Source organism: Convolutriloba macropyga, chromosome 4 (assembly GCF_964194025.1).
Source record: "Convolutriloba macropyga chromosome 4, txConMacr16.3, whole genome shotgun sequence".
Lineage (NCBI taxonomy): Eukaryota > Metazoa > Xenacoelomorpha > Acoela > Convolutidae > Convolutriloba > Convolutriloba macropyga.
Genome location: NC_134471.1, coordinates 51,948,876 through 51,973,277, shown reverse-complemented (window position 1 = coordinate 51,973,277; position 24,402 = coordinate 51,948,876). Strand labels below are relative to the sequence as shown.

General features: G+C 37.9%; 1 protein-coding gene across 1 annotated transcript in view; it reads right to left on the bottom strand.

The window, feature by feature from the left end:
• Positions 1 to 21,720, bottom strand: part of LOC142338496 (uncharacterized) — a 94,082-nt gene extending 72,362 nt beyond the window's left edge. The window contains exons 1-3 of the mRNA XM_075388276.1: positions 21,564 to 21,720; positions 924 to 1,096; positions 408 to 567 (exon numbers count right to left, since the gene is read on the bottom strand). Of these exons, the coding sequence (XP_075244391.1) occupies positions 408 to 567; positions 924 to 1,096; positions 21,564 to 21,608 (378 nt within the window). The 5' untranslated portion in view covers positions 21,609 to 21,720. The remainder of the gene's footprint in view (positions 1 to 407; positions 568 to 923; positions 1,097 to 21,563) is intronic.
• Positions 21,721 to 24,402: the final 2,682 nt, after the last annotated feature.

Genomic DNA, 24,402 nt, shown 5'->3' with positions numbered 1-24,402 from the left:
GCAGGATTAGAATGGTTATCAGTTAAGATCTTGCAAGATGATGCGCAATCGTAAAAGACTTTTGCGACAACCGTCTAAGCAGATAATCGTTCATTTTTGACTCGGGAATTGAAGTCATTTGTGTGACATCAAAAATCAATCTTATTGTAATTAGTCAAGAAATATCAAATTAAGGCATTGCATCCGAGAAAAATAAAAGGTTTTCGAGTCTTTACTGTTATATATCACAACCCCCACCCCCACCCCCCATGAAAGAAAAGTCCTCCCGTTATGGTATATTTACGGTAAAGCGGGCGGGGGTTGTTGGTTGGTGCCATAAATGACCACTAAGCTGAGGCGGGGGGCTATAATGGGAAAAACCGAGGTTTTCCTTCTGATTAAAAATGGACCCGGTCCAATATCGGTACCTGAAAGAGGAAAATGAGAATTAGTCTGCCCCACTTGATGAGATCAAGACCCACTATCTTCTTGTTCTGTTTGCTATATAGGAAAAACCACCCATCACAACATATAATGGGCCAGCACTTGCAGTGTCTGTTCTGCCCACATTTAGCACAACACCGCTGGCTGAAACAGATTTGAACGTCAAATTTTGAAGGTATATGTTCCGTAATTATTCCCATATGGTAATTATTTCAATAATTTTGTTTCCGCTCAAAATCCGCTCATGTATTGCATTGTATATTTTACTCATTTTCCGCTCATTTCGATCAAAAAATTGTAAGTGCTTCGAGCAGATTTTGCAAACCTGTCCGCTCAAATTCCTCTTATTCCTTGCATTTTTCCCGCTCATTCCTCGACCCGGGAAGATAATAATATTCGTCGTACCCCCATGAGAATATAAAAACTTTTCGACTCAGAAACATCTATCTGCGTGTTTTTTTATTTATAGATGCCAGTGAATTATTTAGTGTTATTCCCACCATTGGTTCTGGGGTCCTTTATTTTTGCTGCTTGAACTTGTGCCGTGATGATGCTTCTTCCCTCCTCCCCCTCCGGCTGTTTCAACCCTCTTGGTCGTCAGCTGCTGCTGTTGCTGTTGACCTGTTTTTTGCTTCAAAGTTGTTTTTCTTTCCTTTTTTTCTGCATCTTTGTCCTTTAACATAAATTTTGCTTCAACTGAAGCCAAAAAAGCCCACTCAGGTGGATAAGCTTAGGTTTTGCCAACGGGTGGGGAGTGTAAACGAACATTCAAGTATCCTTAATGTGATCGTTAAAACTTTAAATTGTTTCTTGGACTCTGGACTAGTCGTCAAATATTTCTGTGAGATTCTCTTTATATCACGGCAGAGCCCAATTTTCCAAACTAGTGATAGCAAAAGCTGTTTTTCCAAAAAATTTGGGCTTTGAATAAATTAGTGATCTATCATCCATTTTCATGGGTTTTGATCTTTAGCAATCTTAAACATGATTTGTATGTAATTTTTAACCTTGCACTGAACACCACATCAAAAAAATAATAAGCTCCTCAAACTAACAAACATTTCAAGAGAAATTATGAGAAATCAAGAACTACTAGTGTTGGCGCCACTTCAAATCAGCTAGAAAAGCCATCAGACAGCAAGAAATAACTTTTGAAACTGAAAAAACTTAGAATTTGTCAAAACTCAAAAATGGTCAAAACTGAAAAATTTTACAAGTTGAGACCGAAAATCTGTACACCCCCCCCGATTTTGGGAAGGCAAAACCCGAGCAACCCGAGGTTATGGCAGACGGTTAGGGTTATCTCTAAGCTATTCATGGACCAAACGAACATTATTGCATCATACCCACAAGTGTGGCTATTAGCACTTAAATGGTGCAAAATTGGCATTTTTCGATATTTTGTTATTTATTGTTAAATTTCTTAAGTTGTTTATTTTATGATACTTTAGATGATCATTAAAGGTCAAATACCGTACATTTGAGGCATTTAGAGCCACGTAATAACCATCCGTGCTTATGTCAACAAAAGTAAATATTGCAGTAATTTGACATTTACTATGTAAACAATGACATAAATCATTTTCTTGATTAACCAATCAGAAACAAGTTATGATGATGTTATAAATGATAAATATTTGATTATTCACTTTAACCCAATTGTTTGAATAGTGAAACCGTATTGTATTTAGAACCATTAGAAACTGTTACCAAGAGCAGTTGGCTCTCAGATAGACTAAAATTTGATTCTTTAACAACTTTAGTCTTTCTTGTTAAGTTTTGCTAGATCTTAAGATCTTGCGGGTTATAAGTTAGTTGAGCTTACTTAACGAGAAGTTTGCAACAATACTAGCTACTGGTTGAAGCCTTACAAACTTCAGCACCAGATTGAACATAGATTGTCACTAAGGATTTTCTTAACTTCAATCAACAAAATTAAAGTTACAGTCCTTTAATACGTCCGAGCGACTAATTATTTCTGTGAGATCGTTAGTCAATCGAACCCAGTGAAGAACCAGGCCGGCGTAAAACTCGAGAACCAGGCTGTGATATATCGGTTCCGCTGAGATTCTTGAGCAGCCGCAACATTTGGTCCGCCGACCCGGACAACATCAACAGCAGTGACACGAACAGAAACGAATCTTCGATTCAACCTGGTGGACTAAAACACAACCTGCAACGATGGCCAGCAAAAGTCCCAACAGACACTGGAAGACAGCTGATTGGAAGGCGAGTGGTCAACTCAAGACGTTAGAGAAAGAGCAAGCTGACCTACTCAAGTCCTTTTCCAGACACCTCAACGAGCTGGAAGGCTACCTGACACAAAACAAAACAATGACAGCCAAAGGTGCTTATCGATGTTTCTTCGAGACGTACGACAACTTGGAAGACAACCGACAACAGCAAAGGTTACTTTTAAAACCAAAGTATTTTGAAAGCTTTGATAATGACACCAAGCGTATGTTAGAAGAAAAGAGAAAGGTTTTGCGATGGGTAGTTGACAAAATACCAGATCTCCAAGATATTGAAGATTTTCGCGCAGTAGTTGTCGACTACCGGAAAGACACATTGCGATTGTACCAATTATGGGAAGATTCTGATCAAATCGAGGACGAAAGGTTAGAACTCGAAAAGAAATTGAAAGCAGAAAATTTAAGCGACTCCGAAAGACAGATACTGTGTGATCAGGTGGAACGGTTAAAAGAAAAGTTAGATGAAATTTGCGCAAAAGCTTTTCCAATGATGAAGACCGAACACTGTCACCAAGGGTTGGCGAATTTCAGTAATCTTAGGAGTCACTATGAAGACTTGCTGAAACAGTATAGGTTCAGCAAGGATTGTGGAAATCAAACATCTTTAGTGTCCACTACATCGGCTGGTGACAAAGACCCAAACGACGAAACTGTAATTGATACAGGAAATGGAGCCATAGAAAACGCTGAGGAGAACGCCGAGGTCACTTCCAAGCATTCTGCTACATGCCGAAGCAGAAAACAATCCAGTATCGCCAACTCGCGATCATCGAGAAGGCGACAGATCGAAGAAATGGAGCTCGAAAACCTAAAAGCAAAGAAAGAAACAGAGCAACGACTGCGAGAGCGCCAGTTGGAATTAGAGCAGGAGCGTGAAGAAATAGAACTTCGTCGCCAGCAAGAAGAGTTACGTCTGCAACAACAACAACAACAACAACAACAACAACGAGAACAAGAGTTACGTTTACAACAGCAACAACAAGAACAGGAGTTACGTCTAAGGATGCAACAACAAGAAGACGAACTGCGTTTTCGACAGCATGAGCGAGCTCTCGAAAACGAAAGAAGGAAAGCAGAGGAAGACGAAGAACAAAGACGTATGAAACTTGAGCTGACCAAAGGGAGCTCAAGAGCATCCGGATCAGTGGCAGATGAGATAGAAAGTGTTGGATCAAAACGAAATCAAGAAAGAACAGCAAGGTGGGCAGAAGCAGGGGCTCAACAGTCTGTCCCTCAACGACCCCCATCTCCAAATGTTGTTATCGACCCTCCAACGAATGTCACTAAGGACAGAGCTGACAAACGTTTCAGCAACTACCCGAAAGTTACCCCACTGTTCCAACCGGGCGAAGGCCTTTTCTCAACGCAACTGACTGAACCGAGCATTCTCAGGAAACCAGAAGTCCGTAAACCAATTAGAGTAACGGACCCACCAGCACCGCCGTTGACAAGGACGACGTTTCAACAGCAGCGAACGTCAGCAGTTCAAGACAGAAACAGGAGTCAGAGTCCAAATAACAACTTTCGGAACAGGTCTGCCGAGAGCAGAATCAAGAGCACAATGAATCACACCACTCCCCAAGTAATTTACCAACCAGTACCAAGCAGTGGTGCTAATGGCTTGCCAAAACTAAAACTGACTGAGTTTTCAGGAGATCCTCTGGAGTGGCCAGAGTGGTCAGGTCTTTTTGATGTTGTTGTTCATCAAAAGCCACTCAGCGATACAGAAAAGATGCAATACCTCAAGACCAGTCTCACGGGTCAAGCAAGGGCAGCAATATCGGGAATGGGATTCAGCTCACAATCATACTATCACGCTTGGGATATACTCTGTGAGAAGTACGGCAGATCAGATTTCAAAGTCAACACAGACAAACTCGTCGTTTGACAGAAATAAATTTCAAAGCCGTGATAAACCGAAGACGAGTACCTTTGCTTCAAACGCTGAAGAGTCAAGCAAACCCAAGAATTTCGAATGTCCCTTCAAAGGCGGGCAACATCCTATTTGGACGTGTGAAAAGTTTAAATCACTGAAAGTAAATGAACGACGAGAGCATGTCCAGAAGTTCCGACTGTGTTTCAATTGTTTGAAACCAGGTCACATGTCAAAGGAATGCAGAAGCAGGACCTGCAGTGTACCCAGCTGTGGAAGGCGGCACAACAGGCTTTTGCACAGCGAACTAACGAAGAAGGAGACTACAAAGAATGTCTCAGATGCTACAACGGCAGTAGCAACTAACATCACCCAAGGAGGACTTCCAGTGGTACGAATCAAGCTGACCAACAGAGACTTAAGCCTAAATGTACTAGCAATGTGTGATTCGGGATCCTCAATCTCATTTGTAGACAAATCAGTGGTGTCAAAACTCCATCTCCAAGGCCGAAAAGCATCTCTATCAGTAGCAGGGATCCATGGATCACAGGATGTAAAGACTGAAATAGTGCCGATAGCTGTTTCAGCACATGAGAAGTCTCGACCATTGACGACAGTGCAGTTCTACGTACACGAAAAACTGAAATTGGGGGACCAGATTGTGGAGCTGCAAGAATTGAAAGACCGTTACCCACATCTGAGGAATTTGCCAGATCAGAGCTACAATCTAAACGACGTTCAAGTGATTCTTGGACAAGATTGCTACGACATTCATCACCCTTTTGAATTCAAGAAGTCAGAAGACAAAGCTGCACCATGGGCAGTGAAATCAAAGATTGGTTGGGCTTTAAGTGGACCCCTACCAGCGAAGCAAGCAGCAACTCTTGCGACCACAGCAACATCAATTGCAGACGATAAATTAGCGAACCAGTTGAGTAAGTGGTGGGATATCGAGTCCTACGCTTCAAACTGCGATGTCACTGGACATTCGAAAGAAGAACAACGAGCAATCAAGACGTTGGAACAAACAACCCGTTTCAACGGTGAAAGATACGAAGTTGGACTTCTGTGGCGAGAGGACGAAGTGAAGTTACCAAACAACTTCTACTCTGCAATGGGGCAACTCAAGTCCTTAGAACGACGCCTGCAGAAAGACGAGGCGCTAAAGAAGCGCTACCAAGAAACCATCGACACAGATGTCAACGCTGGATACGTTCGGAAAGTAGATCAAGCTGAACTGAATGAAACCAAAGACAAACTGCAATGGTATTTACCACATCATCCCGTCATAAACCCGCACAAACCCGAAAAAGTCAGAAGAGTGTGCAACGCAGCAGCAAAGTATCAAGGTGTAGACCTAAACGACAAACTTCTACCTGGGCCAGACCTGCTGCAGAGTTTGATCGGAATTATATTTCGCTTCCGAGAACACCAAATAGCCTTATCAGCCGACATAGAAGCGATGTTTCTTCAAGTAGCTGTCCCAAAAGATGACAGCCGATGTTTACGATTCCTCTGGAGAGAAGATCCAGAGCTGAGAATAGAAGTCTACAAAAACACACGACACGTTTTTGGGGCGAAAAGCTCGCCGACTTGTGCAAATTACGCCTTGCACCAAGTGGCGAAAGATAATGCAGTCAATGACGAAAATCTTGTCAGAGCTGTCCAGCGAAACTTCTATATGGACGACTTCCTAAAGTCAGTCAGAACCCCTCAAGAAGCAATCGAAATCTACCAGAAAGTCAGAGACATCCTCATCAAAGGTGGATTCAAGTTGACGAAATGGATAGCAAGTGACGAAGAAGTCAAGTCACACATTCCAGAGACAGACAGATCAACGAAAGTTGTGAAAACTTTCGAAGCAGAACCACAATCGTCTTCAATCCTAGGACTCAACTGGAATGTGGACACAGATAGTCTCATAGTCTGTCGTGGAACTGAGCAAGAAGTTCCAGCAAAAATAACTCAGAGAATTGTCCTATCCTTTGTCTCAGCAGTGTTCGACCCACTTGGGATATGTTCACCCTTTACTATACGAATGCGATTTCTACTCAAAAGCATTTGGGCAGCAATGGGACAAGCATGGGACAAAGAGTTGTCAGCAGAACACTCAAAACTGTTCAGTGATTGGTGCTCTGAGTTGAGAGAAATAAGGACGATGTCGATAAATCGACTTTATTTTGAAAATGGTTGCACAAACCTGAGACTTCACATCTTTACAGATGCATCAGAGGAAGCAATGTGCATTGTGGCATATCTGCAAGATGAAGCAACGCTAAAACTGACATATGTAATAGGGAAATGCCGTGTGGCACCCATCAGACATATGACGGTACCGAAATTAGAACTTCAAGCCGCAGTCTACGGAGTTCATCTCAGAAAGCAGATACTCAATGAACATGATGTCAAAATTGACAAAATCTATCATTGGACCGACTCATCAACAGTGCTACAGTGGTTACAGGCAGCGCACAAGAAACAACAAGTATTCGTTGCAAACAAAGCAGCTGAAATACTGGAAAACTCATCGATGGATCAATGGAGACACGTCAAAGGTGTTGAAAACCCTGCCGACATCGGAACCCGAGGAATGTCCATCGAAGGCCTCAAGGAGTCCGCATGGCTAAACGGGCCGGCATGGCTTCAGGCAGATGAAGAAAAGTGGCCAAAGCCGTGGTGCCAAGTGAATGAACTCGAACCTGAGCAAGTTACGAGTACTGTAGCAACAGAAACAAAACTAGAACAACTATTTGACTGGAGACGATACAGTTCCTTCAATCGAATTAGAAATTTCATTGCCTACTGCATGAGGTTCAGGACGAAACAGAAGGGTCCCCTCAAAGCAGACGAAATTCATCAAGCAGAGCAAATACTGTTTCGATTTGTTCAAAACGAGAGCTTTCCGAATGTTTCGAAGTCTATAGCAAACAGCAAAGAAATCTCCAAAACATTAAACATTGCCAAATTGTCACCCTTCATAGAGGAAGATGGAACAATCAGAGTGAAAGGCCGACTGAAGCATTCAAACCTTGATTACAATGCAAAACACCCAATATTGTTAACAGCAAAACATCCAGTTGTACAACTTCTGTTGGAGAAAGCACATCGAGACAACCTACATGAGGGCACAGAATATGTGAGAAACATGCTCCAACAAGAATACTGGATCATCGGGCTGAGAAATGCATTAAGAAAAATCAAGTCAAGATGCATCAAATGCAGACACAGAAACGCCAATCCAATTCACCCACCGATGGCGGATCTACCACGAGAACGACTTGATGAACATGTGTTCCCATTCACCCATACCGGAGTTGACTACTTCGGACCCTTTGAAGTCAAGTTCCTACGACGTACCTTGAATAGATGGTGCTGCCTCTTCACTTGCCTGACAACGAGAGCAGTACACATCGAAGTTGCTCAGTCATTGGACACCGAGTCATGTCTAGCTGCGGTGACAAGATTCATTGCAAGACGTGGCTACCCGAATACCATCATCAGTGACAACGGAACAAACTTTGTGGGAGCAGCGAATGAGCTGAAAGCATTCATGAACGAGTGGGATAAAGCTAAGATTGAGAGTGACTTAGCACAGAAAAAGATTGTTTGGAAATTCAACCCCCCCGGAGCTCCTCACTTTGGTGGAATCTGGGAAAGACTAGTTCAAAGTTGCAAGAAGGTCATGATTGCAATCTTGGACAACAGAAGCCTCACCGACGAGGTATTCAGCACAACAATGTGTCTTGTGGAGCAGACTCTCAACGCAAGACCCCTGACGGCAGTAAGTGACGACCCTGAAGATTTGACAGCACTCACACCTAATCATTTCTTGCTAGGACGAGAGAACGCGAGTGCACCATTCATGCCATCCAGTGAGCGCTACCACGACCTGAGAAGATCATTCAAAACGGCTCAAGCATATGCCGACATGATCTGGAAAAGATGGACTCGCGAATATCTTCCACAATGGAACCAGAGGTCGAAGTGGTCAAAAGAACATGTGCGAAACCTGAAAGAAGGCGAGTTAGTGTGGCTAGTAGATGACTCTGTGAAACGCTGTGAATACAAACTTGGACGAATCATTGAGATTTTCACTGGCAACGACGGAGTTGTGAGATCAGCGAGAGTCAAAATGGCACATGGAGAGCTAAACCGGCCAGTCGTGAAGTTAGCGCCAGTATTCTACGATGGTGTTTCCGAGATCGAAAACAGGGCCGGCGATGTTGGCGCCACTTCAAATCAGCTAGAAAAGCCATCAGACAGCAAGAAATAACTTTTGAAACTGAAAAAACTTAGAATTTGTCAAAACTCAAAAATGGTCAAAACTGAAAAATTTTACAAGTTGGGACCGAAAATCTGTACACCCCCCCGATTTTGGGAAGGCAAAACCCGAGCAACCCGAGGTTATGGCAGACGGTTAGGGTTATCTCTAAGCTATTCATGGACCCAACGAACATTATTGCATCATACCCACAAGTGTGGCTATTAGCACTTAAATGGTGCAAAATTGGCATTTTTCGATATTTTGTTATTTATTGTTAAATTTCTTAAGTTGTTTATTTTATGATACTTTAGATGATCATTAAAGGTCAAATACCGTACATTTGAGGCATTTAGAGCCACGTAATAACCATCCGTGCTTATGTCAACAAAAGTAAATATTGCAGTAATTTGACATTTACTATGTAAACAATGACATAAATCATTTTCTTGATTAACCAATCAGAAACAAGTTATGATGATGTTATAAATGATAAATATTTGATTATTTACTTTAACCCAATTGTTTGAATAGTGAAACCGTATTGTATTTAGAACCATTAGAAACTGTTACCAAGAGCAGTTGGCTCTCAGATAGACTAAAATTTGATTCTTTAACAACTTTAGTCTTTCTTGTTAAGTTTTGCTAGATCTTAAGATCTTGCGGGTTATAAGTTAGTTGAGCTTACTTAACAAGAAGTTTGCAACAATACTAGCTACTGGTTGAAGCCTTACAAACTTCAGCACCAGATTGAACATAGATTGTCACTAAGGATTTTCTTAACTTCAATCAACAAAATTAAAGTTACAGTCCTTTAATACGTCCGAGCGACTAATTATTTCTGTGAGATCGTTAGTCAATCGAACCCAGTGAAGAACCAGGCCGGCGTAAAACTCGAGAACCAGGCTGTGATATATCGGTTCCGCTGAGATTCTTGAGCAGCCGCAACAACTAGACTGAAACAAATCATCAAAAGCTCTTTTCAGCAATTTTTTTAAACTTTTTTCAACAATCTTTTTTAAGTATACTATCTTTCGCTCAACTTTATTATCTGATCAACCTGCAAACCCAATGTGAGATAAAATTTGAAATACTAAGAAATCTTCGACCAATTTTGATTGCTTCTTCCCAAAAATCATTCCCAAAAATTAAGAAAAAATATTTTAGAAACAGTGAAAATATTCAATTAAAAAACACGGAGGAATAAGACAGTCAAAAGCATAAACATAGCCGGCAGATTGCCGGAAAATAGCCGCCGTTGACGCGATTGATGCACATCGGGATTGAAACAGAAAAAGGAAAAAGAAGAGATAAATTGACCGAATTTTTTTCTCTTTTTTTTTTCAGTGTCAAGAAGTGTTCTAATTTGGCGTGCAGTATCAGGTGGATTCTAAAACTATACTTAATTCAGCTTCTAAACTGAAACCTAATAAGCTTAATACCACAGGTGAGCCAGCAAAGACTCTAATGAACTTTGATAACATCCCCTCTCTTTTGATTTTGTTCTTTTGACTTTGACAGTACACCAGATTGCGCAATTGAATGCGTGAAAGAATTAAAAATCTATTCAATTGAAAGAATGAGTGAAATAAGTTAGAAGTCAAACGTGAAAATTGTGATTTATGTAAAACGAAAAGCGCAATCAAAAGGCGAAGCAAATTAAAAAAACATAGCAGGACAAGTCCTGACGTACAATTCAAAAAATTTTCAATGAATTAACAAAAAACTAGACCTAGAACGGACTACGAGTGAATTAAGAAAAGCATTTTTAAAAAAAATCAGATCAAAAAACAAAAACAAGTAGAAAATCAATGTCAAAATGCCGCTAGCGAGAACAAAAAACCACTAGCGAGAAATGTAAATTTGATTAAAAAAAACTAGACATAGAATGAACTATTAATGGAATCCATTTGGAAAAAAATCTGATCCAAAAAATAGAAAATAACAATAAAACCAAAGTGAAATTGCCGCATGTGAACAAAAAACCACTGCCGAGAAATCGAATTTTTGTTGAAACACCGTTTGCTCACTCTACTTTAAAATTAGAGCAAAAAAATTTCACGCCGCAAAACCAATCGCTTTTTCGCTTCACTTCCTGTTTCGGCGTGACCAAAATCACTACTCCAATTTGACTTCAAAAATCATGAAAATGTGTGAACAGATCTTAAAATAAAGACAGCGACCCATTACAATTTATAATGGGTCGATAAAAATCGAAAAAACAGTAAAAAATCCAAGTATTTCTCGCTACTGATTTTTTGATCCGCATTTGATCAAAAAATCAGTAGCGAGAAATCGAATTTTTGTTCAAACGCCGTTTTTTCACTCTGCTTTAAATTTAAAGTAAAAAAATGTCACGCCGAAAACCATTCGCTTTTTTGCTCTACTTCCTGATTTGGCGTGACAAAAATCATCACTCCAATTTGACTTCAATAATCATGAAAATATATGAACAGATCTTTAAAAAAAGACAGCGCCCCGATTTAATTCAAATTCTTTGAATTGTAAAAAGGAGAGCGCCTAAATAAAAGCTGTCGAGAGGCTGACGGCGGCTATTAGTCAGAAATATAAAGAAAATAAAAATAAGAAATGGCAATACTATCATTTCAACGCCTCAAGCGTAAATCGTACATAACTTAGCGCTTTTAAGCGTTGGCATCTCAGCCCGGGCAGTTTGCTCGAAGTCACCTGGATACCATCGAAGACAATTAATCAAATAATGATGGATCCGGCGTCAACTAAGTTTACAAAAACGCGGGCATGGGAGTGAAACGGGGAATACCGGAAACGACTCGAAGAGTTGCACAATATAATTTTTAAACTAACATTCAATTAAAACATGCAAAAGAAAAGAGGCGTAACTAAACATTAATTGCAGAATAAATTTTTTAAAATGATTTTTGAAAAAATGCAGACGCAATTTTAGTTTAAAAGCGTTACTTTAAGAGAGCGTTGGGGGTTGGTTGGAGCAGAGGGTGGGCCCAAAGGAGTAGCCAGATGGGTGGTTAGATAAAAGAGGGAGTAGATGAGTGGTGTGGGTTAGCTATATATATGTGGGGAAGGTTTATGAATTTTAAACAGCAAAGAAGCACTAGGAACTGTTAGAGGATTCAAAGCCTTTAACCTATCTAACCTAGAGTATAGCACTAATTTCCTTTTTTTACTATACATAAAAACTTATCTACTGTTAAAGTCAATTGTTCAAAAACAAAAAGTCAACGTTTGAGAACCGAGGTCAGTGTTCAGAAAGGAACAAGTCAAAGTTCAAGTCATGAACAAACTTGCTTCAGCTAAGAAGAAACCTGTTGAATACCAACGCTCCTCTTCGAGTTGCAAAAAGACCACTGGATCAATATAGTTGCCAAAAATTTCTTTCTTTTGAGAGCAATTAATATCGTAAAAAATAATTTTGTTTCTTAAATGCGGTGAGGAAAGAGAAATTCGACAACTGGTAATTAAAACTATGAAAACTTTGCGTGTTTTTCTGCCGCAATGTTGGCTTACTTCTCATGCAGTTGATGCTCAATTAGATTCTGCTTTGAGCCTGATTTTTGCTGGTTGGATGTTCTTTCTTGGCGCAACTGAAACTTCTCCTTATTTTAAATCTATCGATGAAGTGTAGAAGTACCGTGTCTAATCTTTTTTTTAAAAAAAGAAACTTTTTGCACTGAAAAAACACAAATAATTTATGGAAATTCTTAGGCTACTTCAAAAAAGCTTAAAGGTTAAGAGACGAGTTAAATAAAAAGTGGCGATAATTAAATCTGTTATTTGTTTTGATTGTCATAATAAGGTTGCAATGTGACAACTGAATGAACCAAATTGGTTTTTCAATGTAAATTAATACATTCTGCTAATTTGCTAAAGGGGTTATTGTTACATTGAATATCTTCCTTTTCAGGTTATACTTTTAACTTGGTTTGGGACTTAGAGACTTAGAAAGAAATTAACGATTTTTTTTGAGTTTTAAGAAAAGTTCTTACTTCTATGAACGTCTATACGTTATTTGTAGTTGATAAATACGTCTATTAGTGGTGTTCCTTCATGTTTTAAACTTTTTTGTGACTTCGATTTATACAAGATTATCAATGTTTGCTCAATTTTCACGAAGTATTAGTATGCTTACGTGCTTACGAACAAACTAAGGACAACAGTTTGCTACATGTAGCACAACAAAAACTTAAACATAATTTTTGGGTGTTAAAATCATTTGGTAAGCAGAAGTCAGTTTGGCAAAAACAGTATTGTGAATGTAAGAACATTAAGATTTATCATGTCATGGTTTTTATGCCCCAGTTACAAAATTTGTGTTTATCTAAACTGTCAAACTTATATCCCTATAAGTAAACCTCTCTATATGTACACTTATTGTCGTTCGCAATCAATCTTAATTATAATGCGCACATTATCAGAGAAAACTTAGTTACATCTATTTGCGGAAACTCTTGATAAAATTTTGTTTTTCATAATCAGCAGTAAATTAATTTCCATCGCAAATCTGTTCATTTTGAAAATAAATGTTTTGAATTCACTATGCAAATACACGCTTAAAACAAAGTGAATTTTTGTCATCAACTTTGTTATGCTCAATTGCGATGGATGGATCCAATTGAGTTGCGAATGTTCGATTACAAATCGAAGTGGGCAATTGCGCTGCAATTGGCGAGGTAATTACTTATATCTGAGTTGTTAATATCTAGAATGGTCAATCGCGGTGCGATTGGCACTTGTCGAAATTACTGAGTTAAATTGAGAAGCGTTTTGCAAGATTTAAATTAAACTGAATTCTAGAGTTTCAAATGGGAGACTGAGAGTTCAAGTGATTACAAATTAAGAAAAAGGTTTGTTCAACTCAATCACGAACAAGGAGGCAATTTTAAGATTTGTTTATAGTATGAAAAAATGAATTTTCTGCCTAGACAGTATGAACAGACATTACTTTACTAAAAATGTGAGGAAATAAACTTAACTGAAATCAGAACAGCAGTTGCCCTTCAAATGGACCTAAATTATGTAATTTGCACTAAATACGGATATGGATTTGTGAAGGGTATCCATTGCCGTATGACATTTCCCCCTCTTTGAGAGAAATTAAAAGTACTAATTAAAATCAGAAAATTACTATTTATTCACCAGTTACTAAATAATAAAATATTAAATAATAAGTAAAATATAAGAGTTTATGAAGTTTGATGATGTTTATTCTGTATCAGAATTTTCTTCATTTTCTGCTTGGAGTACGGTCATCTCCCTGGGCAAATTTTTGGGGTCCTCTGTCCATTCCGATGAACTTCTTGTAGAAGTTTCTCCAGTGTCGTGTCGCTCATTTTTAGAGTAACCTTCAGTGTTCCTGACTTTTTCTACAATAGTTTGAGATGTCTTCGTTTTCAGCGTTCGCTTAATTTTTCTTACCGAAGAGGTGTCCGAGTCAGAGGTATCGCTAATTGTGAGCTGTCTTTTACTCGACTTTCTCAGAATAGGCGTTGGTGGTTTTGATGAAGCCATTTGCGTCGCAGATGGGCCAGGTGCATCAGAGTTGGTCGATTGTGGTGCGTATGGTGAAACTGGACTGAATTGCAGAATTTGCGTTAGATCGGGCCGATTAATAAAAGCTTCGTCGTGTTTTGGGTTTCTCTTCAGGATTCTCATTTTCACGGATCTGGCTACATCACTCGCGGAGGAAATACACGATCTGCCTGATGAGACTACACTAATATCGTCAGACTGCTTTCGGTTTCGCTTTATTTTCTTATCTCCTGTATTTTTTTTTATCAGATCCCGCTTATGTTTATAAATTTTCTGTTCAATGGTCTTCTCGTTTATCTTTTTCGGCCGTCTTTCGAAATATTGTGATAGATCAGTGTCCCGTTCCGCACGCGTACCAAATTTTGCAATATCAGAATTTCTGACTCGCACCTCCTGTCTGTTCGGTTCCTTAATTACACTTGTTGTAGGGCTCACTTTGCAAACTGTGCTCCCAGGTGCCAATACTTTGTATAAACCGTCCAGGTTTTTCTTTTGTCTTTGGTTCTCGTGGAGTTTTCGAGCCAGTTTTACTTGAATGCTACATTCTGAGTAGGGAATTGATCTGGAAATTCCCTCCGATTTAATCAGTCGTTGTTCCCCGTCATTCCATTTCTCTTGCTCAGCTCTTGCTCTAGAACTCGCGGCACAAATGACGCGTTCCATTTCTGTGTCCGAACAGAGGGCCGAATCTGCCCATTGTTCCTCTGACAGATATGACCGACCCGGAATTGTATCTTCGTCTACATAATATTTAATTATTGCATTATAATTAAGATTTTTACTATTAGGTTTAATAGTGATATTTGATATAGGTGTGTTACATTTCCTACCAAAGTGTGCCTCAAATGGTGTGGTGTTTATTGTTTTTTGCTTGGATATTCTTAGTCGTTGTATTATTGTTTAAGTGAATTTTCCGTCTGGATATATATATATTTATTTAAAAATTTGAGTACATTTGGACCTGAAGAGTTATTTACTATTTCTGCTTTGGGATATTTTGAATATCTATCTATACTGGTAATGAAATATTGTTCTATGCCTTTTTCGTTCAAAATTGGACCGCCAAAGTCTATTTGTATTTCGTCATTTGGTTCACTACATTTTGGTAGAGGTGCCCATTTGCGGTGCGAAATCACTGATTTAAGGTTCTTACCAATCTCCGTGCAGGCTTTGCACTCACTGGCTTTTGCCAGTATATCTCTATGTATGTATGGCCACCAAATGTTCTGTGCAAGGGATAGCATGGCAAAACTTCCGGGATGTGTAGGATGGATGTCCTCCAATACCGCGTCTCTAATTGCCTTTGGGATGGCTATCCACTCATCCAAACACACACAGCCATGTTTGACACTCATGTCCCGCCAATATGAAAAGAGATAGGGACTTATCTCTTGCAGTCTGTCTGGATCATTCCAAATGATACAATCCCTAACCTCCTTGAGGATTGCATCTTTGCCTGTTAAGATGGCCAGGAACTTCTTGCTGAAGACCTTGTTCAGAGTCTCGGTGAACAATATATCATCTGTCTCCTCAATCATTCTACCAGTGGGCGTTTCTGTGTTTGAGGTAGTGTTGGTTCCTGGCGTAGATGGGGTGGTATCCGAAAACGTCACCCTTGCTTTGGTTGGTGTTTGTTTGGATCGGGTAGCTTTGGCTTTGGACATTTTACTAATAGAGTTGACTGAATTATCCAAGACGGAAAATTTAATTTGTTTATTTATTGTGAAATTGTTTGTAGGTTGAATTTGGGCAAAAAGCGAGTGATTCTTCTGCAAGTGATATTTATACTTTGGAATTTTTGTTTTCAGGCTAAATTTGGCGTCATTAGGTGGATAATTTGACTTAATACCATTAATGGGCTTTATTGGGGATAATTGTTCAGAGTGTTCACATTCTTTACTGTCTGACATTTGCACTTCTTTTGCAGCAAATTTGTTAATGGAATCTGAATTATTAACTTTACAGTTAATTGGTGCAAATTGGAATTTTGTAATGTTAAGTGGCATTTGCGATTCAATGGGATGTTTAACATACGGATTAGATTTAGAGTTAGTGAGTGTTAATTGCGTCGCAAATGGTGTTTTCGGTAGTAAAGGGAGTGATTGCGATGCAAATGCTCTATTGCGTATATGTGATTTAGTATTTTGTAATGTAGGCAGTTGCTGCGCCAATGGCCGTTTTAACTTGTGTGAGGGCCAATTTGACTTTAGTATGCTATTAAATTTTTTAGTTGCATTTTGTTTACTTGTTATCAGGTATTTCATAGAATCACGAATTTTTGAGATTGTTGCCACAACAAAGTGCTCGTCATATGTAGATATCTTTTTAGCTCTCGCATATGGATTTCTTGAGATATAATCAACGAGACCCATTTTTGCACCTGGCATATGTTCTATTGTGAAGTTGTACGGAAGTAGTCTATCTATCCATCGTGATAATCGGCTGTTATACGATTTGTTCGATCTGTGCTCTTTGAGTATGGACAGGAGAGCTCTATGGTCTGTTACTACTGTAAAATTTTTCCCGCACAAATACTATTTAAAGTAGTCAATTGACCAGACTATTCCCAATAACTCCAATTCATTAACACTATAGCGTTCGTCTGTTGAGTTGAGGAATCGTGACACGAATGCTATTGGTTTCCAACCGTCTGGTGTATTTTGCTCCAATGCGGCTCCCAGTCCGGAACGATAGGCATCACATTTGACTCTGACATCAAGTTTTGGGTTATAATGGCTATTTTCTGTGCTATTGGCAATTTTTTCTTTAATTAGATTGAAATGTTGTGTGTGTTCTTCTGTCCAGATAAACGTTACTGATTTTTTGAGAAGTGGTTGAAGTGGGTGGCATAATTGTGCAAGATGTGGTATGAATTTACCAATATAGTGTACTGGCCCTAAAAGTGATCTGAGGCGTTTTAGTGTCGTTGTTGGTGGTTTTGTTAATATTGCTGCAGTTTTACTTTTTAGGGGTGAAATTCCAGTTTGTGTAAACTTATAGCCTAACCATTCAATTTCTGTTTTTGCAAAATGACATTTCTGAAGGTTAATTCTTAGATTATCGTCATCTAGCTTTTTTAAACATTTGAAAACATATGCCAAATGGTCTGCTTCAGTGCCGGTACTGACAATTATGATATCGTCCAAGAAACAATACGTGTTTTTTAGACCTATAAGAGAATAGTCCATAGCTTTTTGAAATTCTGCCGGCATATCTGTAAGACCATAAAAACCAGTTTTGAGTCTATATGTACCAGTAGATTCTCCGCAGATGATGTTAAAATTACAGTTTTTTGTTGTGTCGTGGTGTAATTTTAATTGGCTATTGGCATACCTTAAGTCTAATGTGGTGAAATACGCTTGTTGACCATTTTATGTGTTGGTAAGGTGCTGTGATATTGTATCAATTAGCATATCAATATTAGGCATTTGATATTTATTTTTATGTATGGCTTTATTTAGTACTTTGGAATCTAATGCGAGTTTTATTGATTGGTCTTTCTTTACTGTAATAACGATCGGGGAAATGAAATGTTGAAGATTTATCGGAACACGACGACCTTTTTGATGCTTTGCCTTTGGACAAACCAATTATTGATACTAAATGAGGAAATTGCGTCGCGATTGTCTCTTTAATTTTACATGTAGAAGTATTAATGTTATTAACGCATTTACCATTTTTTGCTTGTTGTTGTACCACTGCAAGTCCCAGGGTTGTGAAAAAGTCCCTCCCGATTATGTTTCGGTGCCCATCTTCTACCACAGTCAACATTGCTGCTTTATCTTTCCACTGATTGTAGGTGATTGTGGTTTCCAAATGTTCAAGAACTTTTATGGGTTCGTTTGAAAAGGTTTTGATATTTCTTTTTTCTTTCGTGTCGGTCCATTTTGCAGATTTTGTGGTTTGGAGAATTTTGTCTGCCAAAGTTTCTGTTATGATGATAACTGCACTTCCAGAGTCGATCATTGCGAGCGCCCTAATTTTCCCCAGTTGTACCTCTACATTTAGTGGTTCCAGCTGATGTACCGAGTCTGACGAAATCACCGCCACGTAATCATCCGAATCGCTATCATAGTTTGAGTCATACACCTGTTCGTACAGTTGTTGGTAGCTCGTTATGTAATTGACAGATTCTTCTTCATCGCTCTTTTCGGGAGACTGATCGATTTGATTGACGTTCGGTTGTTGAGTCTTCTGTGTTTGTCCCGGTGACTTTTTCGGTTTGCGGCATTTTCTTGCGAAATGACCAGTGGTGCCACAATTATTACAATTTTTACCATTCGCGGGGCAAATCTGTTTATGGTTATGACTCCAACGAAGGACACAATTCATACAAGTGCTTGTGTATTGGTAATTCTGAGGTACAGTTGTGTATCGTGTGAAATCTCGCTTGGTTTGTTGGGCATTCGCGTTGCGATTGCGTATATGGTGATTATTGATTAAATTCACAGAGTTTGAGCCTGACATCGAATTCTGGTTTATCTTTTGTTGATTCTGCGCTCCCATCTCCGTTTGTATAGCTATCTCCAATGCTTTGGATGGCTCGACTGTTTCTTTCAACAGCTCTTTTTGAGTTTCATGATCAATCATATTTAATATGATTGCATCGCGAATCAGGGTAGTTTCTTCATTACCTAGGGTACAATTTTCTGCTAATTCTATGAGGCGACATTAGAAACTTTCTACAGATTTTCCTTTTTGCTGCTTACAAGAATAGAAAACAAAGCAACCCTAAGTTATGTTACGAACTTTCGTGAAAGAATCCTCCATTGCCTGCCACAATCCTTTGAAAGGTTGTTTCTCTATTTGGAAGTGGGGGTGTTTACCCTTGAAAATTCGTCGTCCCTCCGTTCCAATACTCAAGTACAACAATGATATCGCATTTTGTTCGCAAATTCCCCACGTTTTATTTCCACACAAAATCCCAATCTCATCAACCTTTTTACAGCGATTTTGCCAGTTGACTTTTAATTGTTGATTACGGACTTTCCGATCTCTTTCCGTTGCTTATGTATGGTTTTCTACTGGTTCTTCGTAGGTTGGTTCAGGTGGGTAGGTTACTGTTGATGGAGGATCGTTTAACAGATTGTCTAATTGAATTCCCTCTTTAGCTAGTAGGGCCAATTTCCACTGTTGTGTCCATTTGTCCCACGTCAGAGGAGGTGTTGCTGTCGGCTTTTCCCAAAATGCCTCTATGTGAAGTGGTGTCTTCTTAGAGTCCGCTGCTGACTGCGCCAAGTAATGCTCAATTGCGATGGATGGATCCAATTGAGTTGCGAATGTTCGATTACAAATCGAAGTGGGCAATTGCGCTGCAATTGGCGAGCTAATTACTTATATCTGAGTTGTTAATATCTAGAATGGTCAATCGCGGTGCGATTGGCACTTGTCGAAATTACTGAGTTAAATTGAGAAGCGTTTTGCAAGATTTAAATTAAACTGAATTCTAGAGTTGCAAATGGGAGACTGACAGTTTAAGTGATTACAAATTAAGAAAAACGTTTGTTCAACTCAATCACGAACAAGGAAGCAACTTTAAGATTTGTTTATAGTATGAACAATTGAATTTCCTGCCAACACAGTATGAACAGACATTACTTTACTAAAAATGGGAGGAAATAAACTTAACTGAAATCAGAACAGCACTTGCCCTTCAAATGGAACTAAATAATATAATTTGCACTAAATACGGATATGGCAAACTAAATACATTGTCGTATGACAAACTTTATTTTAAATAAGGAGAAAATATAATCAGAATGGTACACTCGTCAAAAAAAGTAAGCCGCAATTTGCAATTTTACATTACACATTACCTGTTTTGAAGTCAATTTGGACAAACTATTTCTAGTTGTTTCTTTTTTCAGTTAGTTGTTTCAATCAATGAGTAATCAGCGGAAATTTAATAATCAGAAAAGTGGCAAGTATAATTACAGAGAAAAGTTGAGATATAAATTTGGCAGTTTTCTGTGAGAAGCTGTAAGTTTTGTCACACCTAAAAGTTTTCACCTTGGTCAATAAATTGTCGAACTCACATAAAAAACGTGCAAAAAAAACGTGCCAAAAATTTTGGAGACATGATCAGGTTGAATTTATTTTACGTGGGACTTAATTGCAGTTTAATGCGGAAAAGTGTCAAATTTCTATGTAGATTTCCTCTGTAAGCATTTTTGCCAGTTTTTTCAAACTGGTTCTATTAAATTTCGGTAGATTACTCGTGGATTGATATAAAGATAAAACGAAAAAGCGAAAAATAGTGTTGGGCAAATTGACCTCAAACCGGTCAATTTACAATGTAAATTTGCAATTCATGTGTTTATTTTTATGAACGAGTGCATTGAGAATCTTATAAAACGGGCAGTGCACTGTCAGATTTTGGGAATTTAACGTTTTCTTCTGATAGCGACTATACATTTGTAGGCAAAAGTAAGGATCAATTCACAAATCAACTGCAGACGATAAATTTCCCGATTCTTAATTTAAAATAATATAACTAGTGAGCACGTTTACAAGTTTTTAATCTTTATATGGATCAATGCTTAGTCATTAATCGTTTAAAATAAATGTTCAGAAAAGTGACCAGCCTGGCTACGAAGAAAGCAGATAGAAGTTTGCCAGTTTTCCAGAGGCAGCGTTAAGTTGTGTCTCATGTGAAGTCTATTGCTCTAGATTATACTACCTTCAGTTTAAATTTAAGCAATTATTTGCGTTGTGAATTCAACAGTTTTATGATCAAGTCGAACAGTTCTCACTAGAGACTGTCAAAATTCTCGATTTTTTTCTTAAGGCTCATCATTTTTCAAAATTTACACCCATTAATTGTTTGATGATTGTCTCAATTGATTCAGTTATCAAAAGACATTTTGTGGGCTAAAATTGACCTGGAAAATGGGCAATTTACTTCGCAAATTCTGAACCATAGAGGTGGTAATGAACTTTCAGCTTCTTATGGAAAAGTGCCAAACTTCCATCTGGACTTTCACTGTGAGTTGGTCAGTAAATTTTAATATTAACTTTCTGCTGATCATGAGTCCATTGATACAAAAATTAAAAGAAACGGCTAAAATTATGCTACCTAAAATTGAGTTCAAAAAGGGGCAGTTTAATATGTAAAAAAGGCAATTTGTTGTCAGTTTACTTTTGTCAATGAGTGTATGTTTTCCTCATGTTAATTAAAATCAACTATTGTGACTATGATTATGATATAAATCAAACGTCGCTCTCCTACCTGAATCTTTGATCGGCCCGATGACTTCCTAACTTTACTCGGCATTTAAGTACTAATTCGAAGTTAAATTTGAAACCTTGTGCAATAAACTTTTGATGATTACATAAGTTAATCGTCATTAAAACTTGCATTAACTGATCGTGAAAACTGAAATGATTAAAATCTTTCTTTCACAAGTTATTGTTCAGAACATTTTAGTGTGAATGTTCATACGCGTGACCAAAATCAGCAGAAATATTTATTCACAACATTGTGCGTTGAATCGATTTATTCCTTAGTTTTCGGCAAAAAATGATTCTCAGTTTTTAAGTTTTCAATGTAGAAATAGTCTTCCGCCCTCATTTTGCTTCTCTCTTTAGTAAAATTATAGCGTTCAGCTGACATAGAGCTTGCATTTGGAGGTTTGATGATTGTCATATTATTTTTTCTTTTCGCAATGTTTCCAAACTGGTACCTAACCAACATTTTACGCTGGTTTGAAACGTGCAACATAGACTTAAGTCAAAAGACTTGTCCAAAATGAAAAACGGATGATTATATCTCCATATGCTTCATGAATAGTAAAAAGTACTTCAAATAACCTATTAGAACGAAAAGGTTGAGGTTGATTCAGATCTGTTAAATTAAATAAGACATCACCGCATTTATGTGGCCCAATATCCATCTTACAAGTTTTTTTGCTCCAATCCTCTAAATTTATTAGGCGGTTGGGAACTTTAAACGAGCCAGACAATTTTTGTTCAGTCAATTTTGGCCGGACGACCTTTTTCTGAGAGACTTTTCGTTTTTATTTTGTGAGAAATACGTAACCTAAAATTTTTTCATTATTTTCACACATCCACCCTTTTTGTACGCTTCAAAAATTATTTTTTATATGCCTAGATTTTCTATATGTTTATATGCCGAGAAATGAAGTAGCAAATGTAATACAAAACGCCAGTAACAATCATCTCAATGTAACTTAAAATCATTTGCTCCTCAAAAACTGTCCAAAATGGAAAGAACAGCAGGAATATTTTACGTAATATTTTTCATCAATGATTTTGAGATGTTTCATTTTTTGTTCGGAAATCATACTCATCAATGAACTTGCGTACGTTCCACTGAAAAAGAATCTCTGCTATCTAATGTAGCACAGGCCCAGTTATCTCAAATGTTTAATTCATTATAAAATGAGGATGGTTATAGGATTTTTCAAACACAATTCAAAGAGTTTGAATTGTATTTGGTCTCTGTCTTTTTACGACTCGAAGAGGAGTAATGGTGGAGCGTCTTTTTCGATCGGTAATTTTGTTGCAGTTTTTTGAAACAGGGAGAGAAATCCGAGAAATCCGAGTGTTAAGGTCAAATAACAGAAACGCTTGGAGATAAGAGAGTGGTTCTCAGCTCATATCAATTTTTTGAGATAGAGCGAGAAAATGAGGTGTGAAATAATTGTAAATAACCGAGCATTTGTTTTTTACCACATGCGTTTTTAGCATTAGCGCCAATTTTTTCAATCAAAGGTGTTTCTGTCAATTATCTAAACTAGTATTTGTGTGTCTCTAACCATTTCTGACCCTCCGAAGGATATTTTACCTTTTGTTGTCAATTTTCAGCTGTCTTTAATAATATTTTGCCTAGTTTTGAGCTTCTTCAGCAATTTTTGTTTTCTTCTTCATTTTTTGATTGCACTTGGGGGCTTTGTTGTTAAAACCAATTGCTCTAGATTTTTTCGCTGACTCTCGTTTTGTCTGATATTTTCTTCAGCTGTTTTCTGGTTAAAAAAATTAATAAAATTTGAGCAAACTGTTGCCAATTTTGTATTATATATAAATTTCTTTGTTTATTTCTTCAAATTTTAGGGTTTTCACTCTATTTTTGTTATTAATTTTTCATGAGAACTTATAGGTTTCATTACTATGAGGTGACACTCGAAAGTTAAACATGGGATTTTTCAGTAGCCACCTTTTACTTAAAGGTGCCATGTTTGATTTTCAAGCGTCACTTCATAGTAATGAAATTTATAGGTTCTTATTAAGCATTAATTACAAAAAAACTAGAGTGAAAACCCTAAAATAATTTATGCAGGTTTCAGTTTCCTTAAGCTTCTTTTTCTTTTCTCTTTTATTTGTTGTTTAATATTTCATTGCGAATATTGGAGGGCCTTGGATGCGTGATTAATCGGCCAGATTGATCTAAAATTTTTCTCTCAATAATTGTTGAGAGGTTGCATTTTATCGTTTTGTAGGGAACTTTGTTTGAATTTTGTGGACCCTTCCTGTGTTTTTTCTTACTGAATTGGGTATAATCTTTTTCCATTGCTTATAATTTGTTGAGAACTTCTTTTATTATTGTTATACAATTTCTTTTGCCCACAGTTTTTTTGGGGTCTCAATCTAGAGTAATATTTAGATACTTTTTCAGTTTTTTGTCAGATATTTTTTTTCACATATATTTTCCTGTTATTGTTTCACAAATGTTTAGAATAGTTAGGTTGGAGCTGCTTCATACCAGGAATGGAGGTCAATTTTCTAACTTCGAGTCGTTTTTGCAATTGTTTCTACTTTGGTTTTTTCTAAGATCTGGCCACACGTTTTCATGGGTTTGGGACGTTGGGACATGGGGACGTGATTTTTGTCACTCCGAAACAGTTAGTGGAACAGAAATTGTGCTTTTGCGGCGTGACTGTTTCCCACTTCAAAGTAGAGTAAGAAAACGGTGTTCGGACCAAAATTTGTTGTCTCGGTTGCGATTTTTGCTAGTTTTACAGTTTTTCGATTGGATTTTTTTTTCTATGTGCTTTTCTCAACCCATTTGTTGTTCTGTTTAATTTAAAATTCTTCGAATTGTGTGGCGA